Raw genomic sequence first — 18,463 nt, 5'->3', positions numbered from 1 at the left:
AGAAGCCCTGCTGGCACAGAGCAAAAGCCACACGGCTCCACTTCCCTTTTCTAGCTCCAAGGTGATCCGGGGAGGTGGAAGAATACTGGTTTACCGTGCACCACTGGGTGCTCCCAGTGCAGGATGCTCCTTGGGTATTCAGAGGATCTGAGCTGAAGGTGAGAGGCAGAGGCACTTCAGCTCACCTTGGAGAAACAGGCTTTAGGTTGGTCATTTCGTGCTATGCAGTTGAGACAGTGTGCCTAGGAGGCCAAGACAGGAGTCAGTATAAGCCCCTAGTTCAAATACCACCTCTTTCATAAACTTAACTGGACGGCCACAGTCAAGCCACTACAGTGGTACCTCGGGTTACATATGCTTCAGGTTACAGACTCCGCTAACCCAGAAATAGTGCTTCAGGTTAAGAACTTTGCTTCAGGATAAGAACAGAAATTGTGCTCTGGCGGCGCGGCAGCAGCAGGAGGCCCCATTCGCTAAAGTCTGTTTCAGGTTAAGAACAGTTTCAGGTTAAGAATGGACCTCTGGAACGAATTAAGTACTTAACCTGAGGTACCACTGTATCCCCTCACCAACTCGCAGTGTGGGTGTCTGGGGTGTTGCAAGAATGGCTGAGATCATCTTTGCAAAGAAAGAGCATGTCTGCTGGCACAGGGCTGGTGCTCAGAAGCCGTTTCTGATCATTTGAGTTCATTATGAGTTCGTATTGTCTGCTGAATGCGTTTGCTTTTGCTTTGTATGCTCTTGTGTTTTCGATAGGATTATGACCGGTTGAAATGTTTGCTATTTTTTAATGCTTTTGTTGTTACTGTGAGCTGCTTTGAGCGCAGCACCGCTGTTGGAAAATCAGTATACAAATATATCAAAAATATCAAAAAGTGCTTGGACTACATTGAAGCCGTATAGAAACACCAGTTATTGTGGGTTTCGCCCTGCAGATGCATGAAAACAGTGGGCATTGGCTGCTTTCATAGTACAGGAACTTGACCCAGGACATGTAAATCCAAGCGCAAATGATTTAAGGACAAATACCAAATACACATACACACCCAACCCTCTAGTGTGATATATATATACACACACACACACACACAGGATGACAACGCGGCAGTTCTAGAGCAGTCGAGATCTCACCTGAACAAGACTCCTTTGATAACCTGCCAAGCATTTGGAGCTTGCTGTTGGGGTTGGTTCTGCTGCTGGGTCTCAGCAACCGCTTCACCTCCCGCTGCAGTTCCATTGCTGGTCACTTGCTATAAAGGTGGGGAGAAAAACGGGAAGATGGAAATCAGCAAAAGTCATTTGTCATAAGAAGCCAAGAGGGTCAAACTTTGTGACTTAAAAAAAAAAAGAGAGACACTTTTGCGGAAGCATGAAACCGCCCCTCTCCTCTTGGGACAGGAATGAGTTCAGTTTCTCGGAAAACAAGATTTTTAATTAGAGGCAAAGTGCTGTACAACAATGAGCTGGGATGGCACGGTGGAGGAGAGCTTGAAATCTGGTTTTAATAACCCCCATTTCAAATCTCAACTCAGCCGTAAGTTTGTAAGGCGCCACCCTTCAGCCTTGGTCTGCCATCTGAAATATAGGATAACGGCAACAGGGTAAGGAGAGCCCGGCTGCATCAAGGCCGTTGAGCCCATCGACGTTTCCAGCAGCAGCCAGGCAGATGCTTCCAGGAAGCCGCAAGCAGGCCATGAATTAGAGTATTATTTTTATTTTCTTTGTATTTAAACAATTTATATACGGCTTAACTATAGTTATCACTACGAGGTTGGCAAGGATACAGTACAAAAAGTAGAAAGTTAAACTATAAACTTTGGTTGAAATGTCTGCTTGAATTTTTAAAAGTCTTCAGTCCTTGCCTGTTATAAGTTAATTCTGCCCTATGTTTTTTTCATCTGTCCTGAATTGACTACCATCTATTTCATCTACCATTTAGTTCTAGTATTACGGGATGGGAAGGAAAATTTATCTGTCCTCCCCCTTCCCCATTCATAAACATCTCTCACTGCCCCATTGTTTTTCTGAACAAGGAAGCCACAAATAATTTTGACAAAGGCCTGTCAACCCCGTGATCATTTTGGCTTTCCTTACCTGCACTTCTTCCATTTCTCCAATATGTCTTTTGAGATTTTGTGTGTGTGTGTGTGTGTGTGTGTGTGTGTGAGAGAGAGAGAGAGAGAGAGAGAGAACACTGTATGCAATATTCCAAAGGTGGGCTCAGCATCTTTTTATAGAAGGGCATTAAGCAGTGGCTATTTTGTTCCCCATCCATTCTTGAGTTTGCTATTTTACCACAACCTCACCCTGTTGACATTTTCATTAAGTTATCAACAATGACCCCCTCCCCCAAAATAGATTAATAGTCACAGACACTTTAGATACCCCATGTTTTTATGTGGTTAAGATTTTCTACCTGTGGGTGCCTCACTTTACATTCACTTAAGAGAAAATCTCATTTGTCATTTCATTCCTATTTACCTAGTTGCAGAGACGCTTTTGGGACTCTCTGCAGGCTGCTTGGGTTTTTCCTATTCTGGTCATTCATCAATTGTTATTTATTTCATTGTATTTAGAAAGTTGGGGTTCAACTAAATGCAGGCAAGCGCCACATAAAAAGCAACCAATAATCTGCAGACTTGACTACAGGATCATTTATAAATGTTAAATAGTACCAGTCTTAATACAGATCCCATTGTTTATTAACCTCCGCTATAAAAACTATGCAGTTACTTTCCTATGGTCCAGAACCTAATCTTTAATCAGCTGCTGATGCAAAAAAGAATTTGCCCTCTTACTTCATCGCTGCTAAATTTATGTAGGACCTTTTAATTAAGGCTTGTGTTAAAAGCAACTTGTCAATCTATATACTAGCCCCAACCAGTTTTCACTAGCTTATCTTACAGAGTTGTTCTATGAATTACTGAAACAACATATGCAAAGTTCCTTAAGTACTTAGGAGAAAACACATAATCACTAATTCTTATTAGGATCTGATCTGAAGGAAAGGCATACATGATTTATGTTATTCAAATTTGCCCAGAAGAAAAGCACCTCATCACTATTAATCCAATTTTTCAGATGAGAAACTCAATTCATGTTCCCAGTCTCTCCCTACAGGCACGCAGGGTCAGTAAAGTAAGCCCATGACATTAAGTGAATATTTAAGCCAGCAAATTCTTTTCGGTACTACATTTGAATTTAAAAACAAATCAAATTATCATCTCAGTTCTTCACTATTAAAGTACCCCAATCCATGTTGGGCAAAAGATTCCTGTATTGTTATTGAGTATTTAAAGAACAATTATAGCAAGATGAAAAAAACGAGCAGGGTTTGAAATATGAGCAACAGTGTGAATAAGATAAATAGGTTAAATTTAATGTATTGAATAGTATAGGTGAAATATGTAGCATTTAAGGGTAAATATGGAGACCATGGAAGGGGAGGACAGAAAGTCAACTGATAAAGTAACATGGTTTATGTTAAAATTTGCATATCTTTTTTCTTTGTGAAAAATTAATAAATAAGATCTGCTTTTAAAAAAACAATTCCTGTATTACAGGGGGTTGGACTGGATGACCCTTGGGTTCCCTTCCAACTCTACAATTCTATGATTCAATCTCTTTTCAGGAAAATAATGGTTGAGGGCCAAAATATGAGCCTCTTCATCCACATTCAACATTGTTGAGAGAATTAAGGCTTTGATTCGGGATTCAAGTTTATTTTTAGATCATTTATTTAAAATGGCAGATTATGCGTGACAGATTTCATCACAAGGATATTATGTAAAAATCTAGATGGTAAAAGAGGGTGGGGATAAAAGGGAAGTAGCAAGAATGATCCAAGTGGTAAATGTACCTGGGGAATCCCAAGGTGAGGGGTGGGGAGGAGACTAAAAGGTAACACTGCTTTTAACACATGGATGGCAGCCAAACAAAAGGATTGCGGGCCCTGTGTGGGCTGTTTCCCAGCAAACGGTGGAAAAACAAGGTGTGGAATGGGAATTCCCGTGCCCCCCCATCCTCTCACCCCAAGCACCTGTAGCCAACAACACTCTGAGCACTGTTACCTAAGCTTCTGATAGCTAGAGCTTACTTCCCTAAATTATAATTGGAGACACACCTGAAGTGGTTTGCTTTCAGAAAATGAAAGTGTTAAGAATTTCCCACACTTGGAAGAGCTCACCTGTGTTTGAGACAAGTCACTGTTCTACAAGTGCTTCTTCTCAATGTAAGCTCAGAGCAGTAACTCACACAGAGATGCAACGGACAGACTCCCTTCATCTCTGCATCAGGAGCAACTGAATGATCCAATCACATCCAATGCTAAGATGGGCCACAAATGTCCTTCCCCAGGAAGGAGTGGATGTAAGTAAGGGTAGAGCAAAGAATCACGCAGGTACCCAGCAGGCACTATGGGCTGAGTGCTTTGAGCTGATGGCAAATTATAACGATTCTATTTATTTATTACATCTCACAGCACACAAATGTGTCACAGCAATCTGTGCAGGAATTACTGACTTTGAGTGAGATGAGACTCCATACAGGAAAAAAAATAAGCTGTTTCATCTAGAATAGGTAGTATATGAGAGCGCACTGCTGTCTAGAATGAGACAACTTTTGGTCAGACTGTGTGTAATATTCACAGAATCAACAGACAATTGGGGAGAGGAGAGATCATGATGTCAAGTTTCCCCATGAAAGCCAGGTGCTTGCTTGTGGGAAAAGAGTCTCCTTACAGATAAAAGAGGACAATACCTGCAAAAGCAGATTAGATGCAGTTAAGGGGAAGCATCTAACAGATGAAAAAGCTAACTGCATGCTGCATACAGAAAGCTATAAGAATCAGATGGGAAATTTAACTTAGGAGGAGGACAGAGGAAGGGGAAAAATCAGTTCCTTAGTAGGGAACCCAAAGACAAATTCCTCAAAAAAGAGAAACAATTCCTGAAGTAGGGAGCTCTGAAATTAGTGATGTTGAAAGGAATGGCAGGTGAACTCTTAGCCTAGATGGAGAAAACAGAGTGGCACCTGTAAATTTCAGGGAGAAAAAGCTTTTGACAGTACAGTCAAGGAGATTGGGGAAGAGGAACCATGGTCTGAAATTGGAAGAAACATGAAAGTCAGTTGGAGACAAGAGAGGAAACCAGCCAAGAAAAGCAGAGCACAGTGAGAAATGTAGACTGTCATAAAAGATGGGGGGCAAGGGCCAAGAGAGCTATCTGGGTCAGAACTTGTTGGTTATTTATGGGGGATAAAGGCAGGAGCAATTTGCTATTGAGACCAATTAGGAGCAGAAAGATAACTACCCAGAGGGGGACATTGAGATGAAAGTGATTCCTTGGCATACACCTGAGAAATCAGATCTATCTAACAAGGGACAGAGTCAGGCGAGAATTTCTAAGTCAAGGGAACAAGATGGATGCCAGATCAAAAGGGTGGAGGTGTACCCAAGAGAAGTGGGGTGTTGAGGCTGAAGCAACACTGTGTGACACATCCAAGAAGGAAGGAGTGGCTAGTGTGGGACATTGAACCGAGAGACAAATGGGTGACTCCTCATTTAATCATAAAGTTCACTGCATGGTTTCTATGAGGCAATTTGAGCAACCCGTTTTACTACAAATTGTGCCTGACGAGTGGCGAAAACTTCCTTCCTGAAGCAAATATATACAAACAATGAAACTACAGGTGAACCAGGTCCCCAAGAATTAAGGATTTATACACCTTTCAGGTATAGAAGTGTGGCAAGATGCAGGGTAGAAACTGCCACTTGCGCAACTGTACAGCATGATGAAACCCAGGCTCATATTCTGGGGATTTGTATGCAGGTCCAGTTTCACTCTGTAGCTTCTAGGAAAGAGTCCTGTCTGCGACTCTACAGCCTGTCAGTATAAAGACTACTGAGCTGATGGACTAAGTGTCTGAGTCGGAATGTCGTCTTGCAATGTTTTTACGCTTTCTATATTTCAGTTGGCATCCACACTAGGCTATGAGAGTCCTTCAGGAATTCAGGGCCAGTAGCTACTGCTTAACCTAACCTACCTCACAGAGCTGTTGCGAAGGTAAAACTCCATATTTGCAAGAACCACACATGCCACTTTGTCTCCTTAAAGGAAAAGCGGATTACTGTATAAATGAACCTGACTTGATTCGGGTTGCCAAACGCACCGGGAGTGATTTTTACCACTTCAGAGCAGCCTTCCTCCACCTTGGGTGCCTGACGTTGTCGGACTACAAATCCCATCTTTCCTAGGCGACGTGGCCGTCAGGGCTGATGGGGAGCTGTAGTTCAAGAACATCTGGCGACCCTCAAGGTTGAGAGGGGCCCTTTCAGAAGCCGACTTGCGCCTGGTCGGACCACTGGCCCATGCAGCTCAGTACCGCCTACACGGGCTGGCAGCACCTCTCTGAGGTCTCGGGGCAGGTGCATTTCCCAGACCTACCTGGAGGTGCCAGAGCCTGAACTTGGGGACTCTCTGCAGGCGGAGGGCGTGCTATAACCACAGGGTTGCGATCCTTGCTCACTCGTGCCATAAGCCTCTCTGAGCCCGGCTGAGAATAAAACGGGGGCTGGGCGTGTGTGGACCCCTCCTCCCCACCCTACCCCAAAAAACAACCCCACCCCTGGCGTCTTGGGAGGAAAAATGCAGGCGATAATAATAAATAAAAAAACAGCAGATATATATATATGAGTGAGATAAATAAGAAAAGGAGCTGACCTGGAGAAGGGGCATGGTGGGCAATCGCCCCTGGAGGCCAATTAATTTTTTTTTTCTGGGGTAGGGAGAAGAGCGTCACGTGACTGGCGAGAGGGGCGGGGCTGGGGCATGAGGGGACCTAACCCCCCCTCTCCTCGCCCGCGGGAGGGGCAAAAGGAGGGCGGCGGGAGGGGCAACTGCCCCCCCGCAGGGAAAGGAGAGCCGCTGAGCGGCAGCTCCCGCGAGGGGGGCGACGGAGAAAGGGGCTCTGCGGCCGCTACCTGTTCAGGGCCGGACGCGGGACCCGCCGCCGCCACCACCTCCGTCTCCGGCGCCGCCATCTTGCTGCGCCGTTGCCTGGTGCAGCTCTCGCGAGAGTTCCCCCTAAGTCCCGCTTTGCTCCCGCCCGCCCTCTCTCGCTCTCTCTGGCCCACGTGACCTCCTCCCCTCTAAACTCCGTCTGGTTACCGTATATTCGCGAGCGGCTCCGCAGCAGGGGAGTGCCGAGTGCCTGCGAGGGAGGCGGATCCTGGTTTGTTGACCCCGGAGGAATTAATCCGAATTAACTGCTGCTGCTGCCGCCTCCCGCTTTTTGCATCTTTACCACATGTTGCAGACTTACATGTGAGGGGAAGCTAAATGCTAATAACGTGCCATAGTTTGCGAAATAATAAATTCGCATTTAAGATTTTCCGAATGATTGAATGACTATATGTTGCGTTTTTCAGTGTTGCTTTTTTTTTTTTTTGGTCGGGCTTGTATCCCTGAAGGCCATTGTAAAACAGCGTATAAATGCTCTTCATAATTTACAATAATAATAAGGATTCAAGAGAAGGAAACCCACCGCAGATTACGCCAGATGAAATAATCTGAAATTGGCTGTTACCAAATGGTGGCATGCTCCCTAATTCAAGAAAATCATTCCCTTTAAAAAAAATAAGTTAGTCCAAAATAACCACCATATCTTCAGAATGGGGCAGCGTTCAAATCTCATTCCAAATATTGACTGAAACAGTAGAAAGTGGGAAAATTTCATTTCTTTCTCTTTTTACAGCTTGACAGTATGCTTTGCATTTCAAAGGATTATTGTGTTTTGTTTGCTTGCATTTGAGAACAATAGATAGGACAATATTCTTTATAAGTTATGGTATCAATGGGCAGAATCTACTATTAGGGCCCTATCCAGACATGCTATTCATTGTGCATTCATGTTGGTTCATGCTCTTGAGGCTATTAATTTTAGTTTACTGTATTTCATAAATCTTACACACTGCTTGATTGTAATAAAAACAACAACCTCCAAGTGTTTTACAAAAAGATAAAACAATAAAATCAGGGGGGAAATACAACCATACTTTAAAACATGCAAAAGTTAAAATACTGAAGCAGATGAAAAGCACCTCAATTTTCTAAGCATCTGTTTGCTTCTGTTGTAAATAAAAATATGCCCTTTTCCCTTATGGGGTATCCAAGAGCCCATATAGAGTCCTTACATAGGTTCCCTATTGGTAGGAGAAAATAACAGAGGCCAACCAGAGAATATTGAGAAGCAAAGCAGCTAGTAAGCTTGATCTTTATTGAACTGTTGCAACAGGGTGCTCCCCTCACCCGCAGGAGAGGAGGAGGGAGACCCAGAAAAATGGCGCGCAAGGGCTTATAAAGACTTTTGAAATTCCCATCCTCTAGATCAAGACCACCCCCAGAAACATTATGCATACATCACAGAAGGGGTGTAACCTAAGACCACCCCTCAGATACATCCCACCTACATCACAGAAATTTAAATGTTGTTTTTCTCCTGTCACAGTTTGTCTCCTGTCTGGCAAGTTACTTGATTGGATTGCCTGGGGAGCCTGGCCATTCTTTTGTAGTGGTAAAATGCTTATTTCCAGGGCCAGGTCACAGGCTCACACCTTATTCAGACAGACATATCCTTGAGACAGGATTTGTGAGGAAAGAGACATTGGGGAGGCTTTTCCAGTTTAACCTTGCAGAGAAAGGATTTGGTCAGTTTAGGAATCAAAATGGTTCCAGGTTGGTCTTCCTGTGTTGATCTATGTATGTGCAGTTATGAACATTACCATATATCTAAGACCATAAAATTCCTATCACACTTCTCTGTAATGTTTTTAGCAGGCACTGAAGAGTACAGTGGAGACGCCTGGTTTATATCGATAGGCAGGGAGTTCCAATACTGTTTTCACCTGCGAACGCTTCGTGCAGACGTTCTGCTTTGTTTCCAGTTGGTGCACGTTCCGTAGCTTCCTGCTGCAATTCACTTTATATACCATGAATGTTCTGTTGGTGGTGGTGGTGGTGTTTCTCCCACTTTTGTTGCCAGCGAAGCCAAACCCAGTGAACCGGCAGTGCTAACTAATTCTGGTTTTGTCCCCATCTTCCTCCCTGCTGATTTCTACCAGGGCAACCCTGAGAGATACATCTGCACACACATCATACATTTAAAACAAGAATCCTGGGAATTGTAGTTTGGTTACAGGTACTGGGAATTGAGGACGTGGGTGGCGCTGTGGGTTAAACCACAGAGCCTAGGACTTGCCGATCAGAAGGTCGGCGGTTCGAATCCCCGCGACGGGGTGAGCTCCTGTTGCTCGGTCCCTGCTCCTGCCAACCTAGCAGTTCGAAAGCACATCAAAGTGCAAGTAGATAAATAGGTACCGCTCCGGCAGGAAGGTAAACGGCGTTTACGTGCACTGCTCTGGTTCGCCAGAAGCGGCTTAGTCATGCTGGCCACATGACCCTGAAGCTGTACACCGGCTCCCTCGGCCAGTAAAGCGAGATGAGTGCCACAACCCCAGAGTCGGTCACGACTGGACCTAATGATCAGGGGTCCCTTTGTTGTTGTTGTTTAGTCATGTCCGACTCTTCGTGACCCCCTGGACCAGAGCACGCCAGGCACTCCTGTCTTCCACTGCCTCCCGCCGTTTGGTCAGACTCATGCTGGTAGCTTCGAGAACACTATCCAACCATCTTGTCCTCTGTCGTCCCCTTCTCCTTGTGCCCTCCATCTTTCCCAACATCCGGGTCTTTTCCAGGGAGCCTTCTCTTCCACTCCAGTATCCCTGCCAAGAAAACTCCATGGACAAATACAACAGGCATATAAAAAAACAGGGTGTCCCTTTACCTTTACTGGGAATTGAAGCTCTGTGAAGGGTAAGGTACAGTTCCCAGGATTGTTGGTGCGGATGTGATTTAAATCTATGGTGTTTGTGGATAAGGATGATGAGGACGATGATTTTAGAGTGTTGTTTGTGCTGTACTTTTGTACTGTTTTATTGTTGTTAGCCACCCTGAGCCCAGCTTCGGCTGGGGAGGGCGGGATATAAATAAAATTATTTATTATTATTATTATTATTATTATTATTATTATTAATCTCCATAGGAAGGCAGGCAGGGGAGGGCTGGGGGGGCAGGTGCCCCATTCACTCTGATGAACCAGCCTCCGTGGACAGATGTTAAAGTCAAATGTGGACCATCAAGATGAGCTCCGGTCACAGTGCTCTCTTTCTGGCAGTTTGTGTTTCTTGAAACCACATGGCTGATCGGCTTGGCCAATAACTTTTTTCTTTCTTTCTTTTTTTTTTTGGAAGTGGGAGCTTCCGGTGCCAAAAGACCAAGGAGGGGAAAGGGGCTGTGTGTTCCGGTCATGACAGCCCTCCTTTCTTTTCCTGGAATTGGAAATCCTTCCTGATTCTCCCCCCATCCCTTTCCTCTTCAAAAGAAATGAGCCTGGAAGCCCCGAAACCGAAAGCTGAACCTGGTGCTGGGGGGAAAGATGCTGCAGGAGAAGGAGGATGCAAATTTGCCCAGGGAGAACTCTTCCAACCTCAGCCTTGCCTTGAGGAGTTGGGGCAGTTTGGAGAAGGCACACAGCTAAAAGGAGAGCTGGGTAAGGGGCCGCTGAACTCCCTACAGGGTTCGATTTCTTGCTGAAGTTAAGAGAAACTCCCTGTCATACTTCTGTGATGAAAGAGGGGGAAACAAGCAAACCAAAAATTGGGATCTTTCCCACTCTTCCTGGTGCATGTTTAGGTACCACGGATAATTCTGATCTGTGAGTAGGGATTGTTTAGCAACCGTTCAGTATCTCCACACTGAGTTGCCAACTATTTAAAGGACCAGCAGATATTAGCACAGGTGAAGCTTTTCAGAGGATGGAGGGAAACACCTGCACCCTTGCAAGAACTTCCTTTACGGCAGGAATAGGAAACCTGTTGCGCTCCAGATGTTATTGGACTCCAAATCCCATCATCCAGGACTACTTGCCATGGTGACTGGGGCTGATGGGAAATGGAGTCCCAGCAGTGTTGGGGGGGGAACAGTTTGGTCTCTGGGTTTTTGCAGACCGTCGGGCTCCTCCGCAAGACACAGGTGAAAAGGAGGCTGCTTTATTTTCTTATCGGTTTAGCATGCAGCTTCATTGCTTCCAAGCCATTGTTTTTAAGTATTATAAAACAACTTTTAACAATAGCCTTAAAAGCAGGTGAGTGGGGGGTACACAGCAGACGTTTATAAGGTTAGGAGTGGAAAGAGTTGATGGGTTAGAATTATTTTCTTCTTCTCCTATTACTAGGAGCTAGTTAGCAAGTAGGCTCAGGACTGGTGTTAGGAAGTTATTTGTCACCCAACTTATTATCTTGTAGAATTCACCTGTGTGTCGAGGTTGACTTGCTTTTTGGAAAGGCTTAGTTGTCGGAATTCATGGAGGGCAGGTTTCGGGATGCACATTGGTAAGCCAGGGCAGCTAAATGGAACCTGCAGCTGCAGAGAAAGTCTACCTTGGAGCAACAGGTGCTAAGGGGAAGGCTGTTTTTCCTTCATGGCCTGCTTGCTCGTGACCTTTCCAGAGAAGCATCTGCCTGGCCACCTCTGGAAGCGGAACAACTGGGTGTGCATGCAGGCCTGATCCTGCCCGGAGCGAGAAAGAGAAAACGAGTGTAGGAAACCAAGTCTCCACCCCCTTCACCCCCGCTTAGCCTAGCACCTGTTGCCTTACTAAGTACGAGGGAGTGCCTGTTTGCTTTTCCTTTCTCGGTTCTTGGTTGTTGTGTGTGTGTTTTTGCTGCGTTTTGGGTTTTTTTTTCCACGCCTGAGAGTAGATCCTGCCCTTTACCGCTAGGCTGGGGGCTTTCCCGTTCCATTGAGCATGACTTCATGACAGCCAGCAGCCAATCAGGAAGCAGCAGCCGGCAGAGCAGGGGAATTCCAAGAACCCTCAAAGCTTAAAAAAATAATAAAAATAGACAGGCAGACAGAGAGAAATTGGGGCTTGAGGGCTGACCGAGGGGGGAATGGAGCTCAGGGCCAGGTTATGAAGAGGCCTGGAGTGAGACGGGAGCCACTGCGATTGCCTCTCTGGCAGAGGAAGGAGATGCACTCTTCCCCAGCTCTAGGTATGGGGCAGCTGGAGTGAAATGAGTTCTAGGGGAGAGAGGGCGTGTGTGACTTTTCAGATACTGGCCCAGGGGTTGGGGGCACTGTGTTATTGTCTAGGCAACAGACTGGGTCGCTGGGAGGCCTGGGGACAGCAGGAAAGAGTCACTGTCTCTCTGCTGTGCCTCTAAATGCCGGAAACCGCAGGAGGCGGGGGGAGAGTTGCACGGATCCTATCTGTGGGTTCCCCACGGGGGGGGGGGGAGAGATATTTGGGATGGGTTTCCCTGCTTTTCCTCTGGCTTTGAGCAGCACAGGTCGAAATCGCTGCCTGCTGATTTCCACACTCTGATAAGCTTCGCTTGCTGATTTCTGTATTTCAGTCCTGCACTTAAAAGGAGCGGGCGTGTTTGGGTTCTCTCGGTCCCTTCTCTAGCCATGTGCCCATCCTGGGGACATCCCTTTTCTAAAAAGGCAGGGGGCCACTTCACACAAGAAACTCCTTAAGTTAAAGGGGCAGGGAGGTTTCTTACACTGGCAGGTGAAGGGGCATGAGTGTGTGTTTGGGGGCAAGTAAAATCAATTTTATTTGCTTTCTCCAACGTTTTGAAGCAGATGTTCCCTGCTCTGTGAATGGTCATTTGGTTTTAGAAAGTTTGACCCTTTAGTGCCAAGCTGGTGGCTCTGTTTTTAAAGACTTTTTGACCATCATCCCGTTTTGCAAATGGGCTCATGTCTGCCGGGTCGCCTGTGGTGAGCAAAAATTGTCTCCAGGTAACCAGACAACAAAATGTTGAGAAAGCTTAGGTGTATGTAGACAGGTAGACTAGTAGGGTTCCCCCCCCTTTTTTAAATGGGCTAGCGGCTTTGCAGATTTCTTCAAATCGCTCTGATTTCTTATGAGGTTTTTTAAAGTAGAAAATGCATCTTGATACTAAAGGTAAAGGGACCCCTGACCATTAGGTCCAGTCGTGGCCGACTCCGGGGTTGCGGCGCTCATCTCGCTTTATTGGCCGAGGGAGCCGGCGTACAGCTTCCGGGTCATGTGGCCAGCATGACTAAGCCGCTTCTGGCGAACCAGAGCAGCACACGGAAACACCGTTTACCTTCCTGCCAGAGCGGTACCTATTTATCTACTCGCACTGGTGTGCCTTCGAACTGCTAGGTTGGCAGGAGCAGGGACCGAGCAACGGGAGCTCACCCCGTCGCAGGGATTCGAAGCGCCAACCTTCTGATCAGCAAGTCCTAGGCTCTGTGGTTTAACCCACAGCGCCACCCACGTCCCCTATCTGCAACTTAAATGTGTAAGACCCTAGCCATTGGTGTTTAGAGATCCCTTGGAGGTGGCATGCTCTTAGAAACTATACGCTGTATGCCAGTGAAATGGGAAAGTGAACAAAATATGGATGTTTCTGTCTCCACTGTTGTTGTGAGAACATTAGCCTGATCAAGCAGCGCTTGCCATCGTTTTCTTATGCTTATTATTAAAGCAAAGGGTAGATATTTGGCCCTAGAAGGTGAATGGTGCAGTAGACGATATATCTGTAGCTTGGAAGAATTCTGGGGCAGTAAGAACGCATCATTAAGTTACAAGGTGATTAATAAATCAATGAAGATGACAACTGTACTTTGTTAAGGGTACTGGGAGTTACAGCTCTGCGAGGGGTGAACTACAGTTCCCATGACTGCTTGGGAGAAAGCAGTGTGCTTTGAATGCATGCTTTAGCTTCATAACCTCTTTACCCCTGCAATTCAGGCACTCTTAAAAAGGGAAGGTTGTTTTCCGGGTACTGAATTTGAGGATGGAAGTGAGACTAACCAGGTGAAAAAAGGTCAGACTGGTCTGCTGTTGCACCTTGAACAGCCGCCATGCTGAGTGGCTTGAAGACGCCATTTTGAATTTCCCACAATGCCCTGGAGCGACACGGCATCTGGGGCATTGTGGGTTGTTTTAAATGAGGTCTGCATTTATGGAAGACACAGGAGCTACCCACACTGGAAGAATGGCAGATGAAGGTCATGGACTACATGGAACTGGCAGAGATGACTGGCAGAATCCGTGACCAGGGAGAAGAGTCGGTGGAGGAAGACTGGAAGAAGTTTAAAGATTACCTGCAGAAGCACTGTAAAATTAAGGAATGTTGAAATGACGTTTGATTGAAAATAAGTGGTACTGGTAAAGAGATGCTTAAGAAATTGTAAATAGGGATTGATAATTGGAAATGGATATTTATAATAATAGGTTAATATATGGAGTAAGGATAAATGTTAGAGGGTAAAGATGTGCTGAATTTAATATTTGAACTGGAATACAAAAAGGGAGGTGTGAGGAGGTCAAGAAACTAGTGAAGAAAATATAAGATTTGAAAATATTAATCTATTTTTAGTTTTGATTTTTGGTTTTTCTCTTTATTCTTATTCTTTATTTTCTCTTCTTTCTTCTGTCAACTGTTTTTCTACTGTGTATCTTTTATTTGTCTTGTTTTTGTAGTTTAAATGTTGGAATTTGTTTTTATTGTTTGTGAAACGTTAATAAATATCATTTTAAAATAAATAAATAAATGAGGTCTGCATTTAAACATTGCTGATTGCCCTTGGCCTTCTCTAATAGTGGGCTGCCTCCATTGGTCTCCCCTGGTTTTGAACACTTTCTTGGTGGACACGGCCTGGAAATTATGGTAGAATACTTCTTCCCAACACATTGTTTGTCTTCACAGGCTCCTCCCGCCCAGCTTCCAGTTTGTCCATCATGCAGCCCACGGCAGAGACGGCTGGTAAGGACCGCTTGCGTTCGCTTCACGTGTAGCCCTTTGATCAACTTCTTAGAAACCCAGAGTTTAATTCTTCCTCTGTTAGCGATGAAAGAAATAAAAAAGTGAAAGACTAGGGACTATTGTTACTGTTATTATTTGCATTTATCGTAGGGTTCCAGGATGGGTTCCAGTACTTAAAATTTTTTATGTGCTTTTAGTTTTTTAAAAAAGCTTTTCAAAAGTCTTAAATTATTGCTGTTAATTTTTCAATCAATCCCTCTTCCCAGGGGACCCCTAATGACCATTTAATGAAGGCAGGGCTGATGAGTTAGTAAACATGGGCTGGGTTGTGAACCCCTCACTGTTCAATATGTGCAGACAGGCGGAATATGCTGTGATTTGATTTAAAATGCTGATCTATCTTTCTTTTCTTTTCAGATGAATTAGGTAAGAATTCTGGGGCTTGGGGCAGAGTAGTGAAGCACACTTCAGGTAAGGAAAAAAATCAATATTAGGATGATATGTTCTTGACATATACAAGGAACATACAGTAAGTGAGAGCTAGTGTGGTGTAGTGGTTAAGAGTGGTAGACTCGTAATCTGGTGAACCGGGTTCGCGTCTCCGCTCTACATGCAGCTGCTGGGTGACCTTGGGCCAGTCACACTTCTTTGAAGTCTCTCAGCCCCACTCACCTCACAGAGTGTTTGTTGTGGGGGAGGAAGGGAAAGGGAGATTGTTAGCCGCTTTGAGACTCATTCGGGTAGTGATAAAGCGGGATATCAAATCCAAACTCTTCTTCTGCATGTGGCTTGGTTCACATTTAATGACCAAAGCATGGTTTGCCCTTCAGAGCTTAAGCACATATCCTTTACTGTATTTCCTGGTTCAGCAAGCAGCTATCTGATGTTGCATCCAACTGGCCAAACCACAGTTTTCTTCCAAACTAGAACTGGAAACTGTAGTTTGATTAACATTCCTCATTGGGAGGAAAACCATAGTTTGCCGATTCAGATGTAATGACAAACCATGGTTTGTGTGAACCGGGAAATGATGGAGGGAGGGGGGAGGAGCAGGAGCACAAAGCCCATTCGAGATGGCAAAAATCATGGTTTGACTGTTGCATCTAAACCAAGTTCTCTGTGTATGTGTGGAGGACCAGTTGGTGGTTAAAGTACTGATTCGTACATGTGTGCATGTCCCTTAGCGTCACATAACTCAGTGGCTTTAATCTAAATGTGTGAACTAGATTCTATGCACCAGTACCATGTTAAGAGATAGAGATTTGTCAGAGTTCAGCGGCTGCTTCTGTGTGTGGAAGTCACTCAGGCGTTCTGTCTGATCAGTGAGCTGTGGCAGTGTTTCAAGAGATGCTGGTGACCCGGGCACGCGCTGCTTTTGTGTTTTCTACTTTGTGCATTGTTCTCCTTTCCCATTCTGGGCTCTTTTTGGCTATAATGGAGGTTCGCAAAACAACAACAAGCCTCTGATTACTTGAAACATATTCAATAAACACACAAGACATAACCGGCTGTACGTTTGAATAAATCAAGTATACTATTCATTGTATTAAATTCTAGATTTCAACAAAAGTACCTCATAAAGGTCAACAAAAAAAGTAGAAGACCCAGTGGATCAGTTCATGCATAAGGTCCATATATGTGTAAGTGTCTATTCCACCTGTCTGTTCATAAAGTCCAACAATCCACACAAAAGGTTGTTACAGTTCCACAGAATCCTTTCATGGAGTCTAAGACAAGGATTTCCAGAATATTAGCCTTGTTTCGCCGTCCTGGGCTTCATCAGTAGTACAAACTCAAATAATAATGATAATAATAATAATAATAATAATAATAATAATAATAATTATTATTATTATTATTATTATTATTATTATTTTATTATTATTATTATTTATAGCCCGCCCTCCCCAGCCAAGACCAGGCTCAGGGAGGCTAACAACCAATAATAAAAACAAGTTGATTAAAATACAATTTAAAAACAAGATTAAAATACAACATTAAAACATTAGGATGCAGCCTCTTCACAGGAGGAGAAAGGAAAAAGAAAGGGGGGGAGGGAATCAAACTGATTCTAAGCCAAAGGCCAGGTGGAACAACTCTGTCTTACAGGCCCTGCGGAAAGAAATCAGATCCTGCAGGGCCCTGGTCTCATGAGACAGAGCGTTCCACCAGGCCGGGGCCAGTGTTGAGAAGGCCCTGGCTCTGGTTGAGGCTAATCTAACTTCCTTAGGGCCCGGGACCACTAGGGTGTTGCTATTTATGGACCTTAAGGTATATATACAAACTGTCACAGGACAGTGGATCTTATAGCATAGTAGTAGCTGCTGTATAGTGGAGGTTCTGCAGCGGCTAAGAACTAGCATCATGTCGGATTGTTCTGTAAAGATGAAAAAGAAGACTAAAACATAAGGAAACAAGTAATGCCGAAACACCATTTCTTTATTTCCATGGCACTTAAACAAAGCACTGTTTTTAAACCTCCCAAACAGCAGCGACAAAGAACAGTAGTGAGGACATAAGAATAGCTTTGCTGGATCTGATCAAAGGCCTTTCTATATATATATATTTAATATTTTATTAAGTTTTATCAATAGAAAAGTTCAGAAAAATACAAAAACAGAAAAATACAAAATTACAAAATACAAACATTAAACACAAAAAAGAAGAAAAAACACATATAAAAGAAAACAAAACTCCCTATTTCTTGATTTCTCCTCTTTAGTTACCGTATTTTTTGCACCATAACACTCACTTTTTTCCTCCTAAAAAGTAAGGGGAAATGTCTGTGCGTGTTATGGAGGGAATGCCTACGGGTGGCATGCCTACGGATTTTCCTCCTCTAAAAACTATGTGCGTGTTATGGTCTGGTGCGTGTTATAGAGCGAAAAATACGGTAACTTATTTTCCTGACTTCCTCACGCCTCCCTTTTTTGTATCCCTTTTAAGAATTGGTTCAGCAAATTCATATGCTATTTAGTTTATCTATTATCAATCCCATCTTACATTTTACCTTGTTGCTAGAACCCCTTCAATTCATTTCAATGTCAACAGCATTCAAAAATTTTACAATATTTCTGTAAATAAGTTTTAAATTTCCTCCAATAAGTTTAAATTTTCCTCCAATCTTCTTCCAACGACTCTTCTCCCTGGTCTCGGATTCTGCCAGTCATTTCTGTTGATCAAAGGCCTTTCTAGTTCAGTGCTCTGTTCTTACAGTGTCCAATCTGATGCGTCTGGGAAGCCCATAAGCAGGGCAAGAGCGCAACATTGCTTGCCCCATCTGTGATTCCCAGCAAGTGGTATTGCCTCTGATTCCGGGGGTAGCAGATAGCCATCAAGACTGGTAGCCATGGATATGCAGATTCCGGGAGGTGAAGGCAAAACTTTTTTTTACAAAGTTTTTCTTTATACTTTTCAAATCTATACATTTCATAAGTTTTACAATCATTTTAACATTTCAGAGTTCGACTTCCTTCCCCCTCATTCTGCGGTTCCTTAATTATTTTTTAATATCTTCCGCATATCCAAATTCATTTCATTTGCTCATTATCTACTTTAAATATACAGTGGACCCTTAATTCATTCTGGGGGTCCTTGCGT

General features: G+C 44.2%; 2 protein-coding genes across 6 annotated transcripts in view; one reads left to right on the top strand and one right to left on the bottom strand.

Annotated features, from left to right (window-relative positions):
* The window catches only part of CLPTM1 (CLPTM1 regulator of GABA type A receptor forward trafficking), a 32,201-nt gene extending 25,087 nt beyond the window's left edge, over window positions 1-7,114 (bottom strand). The window contains exons 1-2 of one of the 2 annotated variants that reach the window (XM_083515871.1): window positions 6,980-7,114; window positions 1,132-1,250 (exon numbers count right to left, since the gene is read on the bottom strand). In XM_083515871.1, coding sequence (XP_083371997.1) covers window positions 1,132-1,250; window positions 6,980-7,039 — 179 coding nt within the window. In that variant the 5' untranslated portion in view covers window positions 7,040-7,114. Of the gene's footprint in view, window positions 1-1,131; window positions 1,251-6,719 lie in introns of both variants that reach the window. The other variant, XM_083515872.1, reaches the window with a different exon arrangement.
* Window positions 7,115-7,166: 52 nt separating this feature from the next.
* The window catches only part of RELB (RELB proto-oncogene, NF-kB subunit), a 28,750-nt gene continuing 17,453 nt past the window's right edge, over window positions 7,167-18,463 (top strand). Inside the window, exons 1-4 of one of the 4 annotated variants that reach the window (XM_083515865.1) lie at window positions 7,173-7,230; window positions 10,307-10,605; window positions 14,807-14,863; window positions 15,281-15,334. In XM_083515865.1, the coding sequence (XP_083371991.1) occupies window positions 10,440-10,605; window positions 14,807-14,863; window positions 15,281-15,334 (277 nt within the window). In that variant the 5' untranslated portion in view covers window positions 7,173-7,230; window positions 10,307-10,439. Of the gene's footprint in view, window positions 7,231-10,306; window positions 10,606-11,903; window positions 12,110-14,806; window positions 14,864-15,280; window positions 15,335-18,463 lie in introns of those variants that run through there. The other 3 variants (XM_083515866.1, XM_083515867.1, XM_083515868.1) reach the window with 3 other exon arrangements.

The sequence above is a fragment of the Podarcis liolepis genome, assembly GCF_965112155.1.
Source record: "Podarcis liolepis genome assembly, chromosome: 7".
Classification (NCBI taxonomy): Eukaryota; Metazoa; Chordata; class Lepidosauria; order Squamata; family Lacertidae; genus Podarcis; species Podarcis liolepis.
This window is presented reverse-complemented; position numbering and strand designations above follow the sequence as displayed.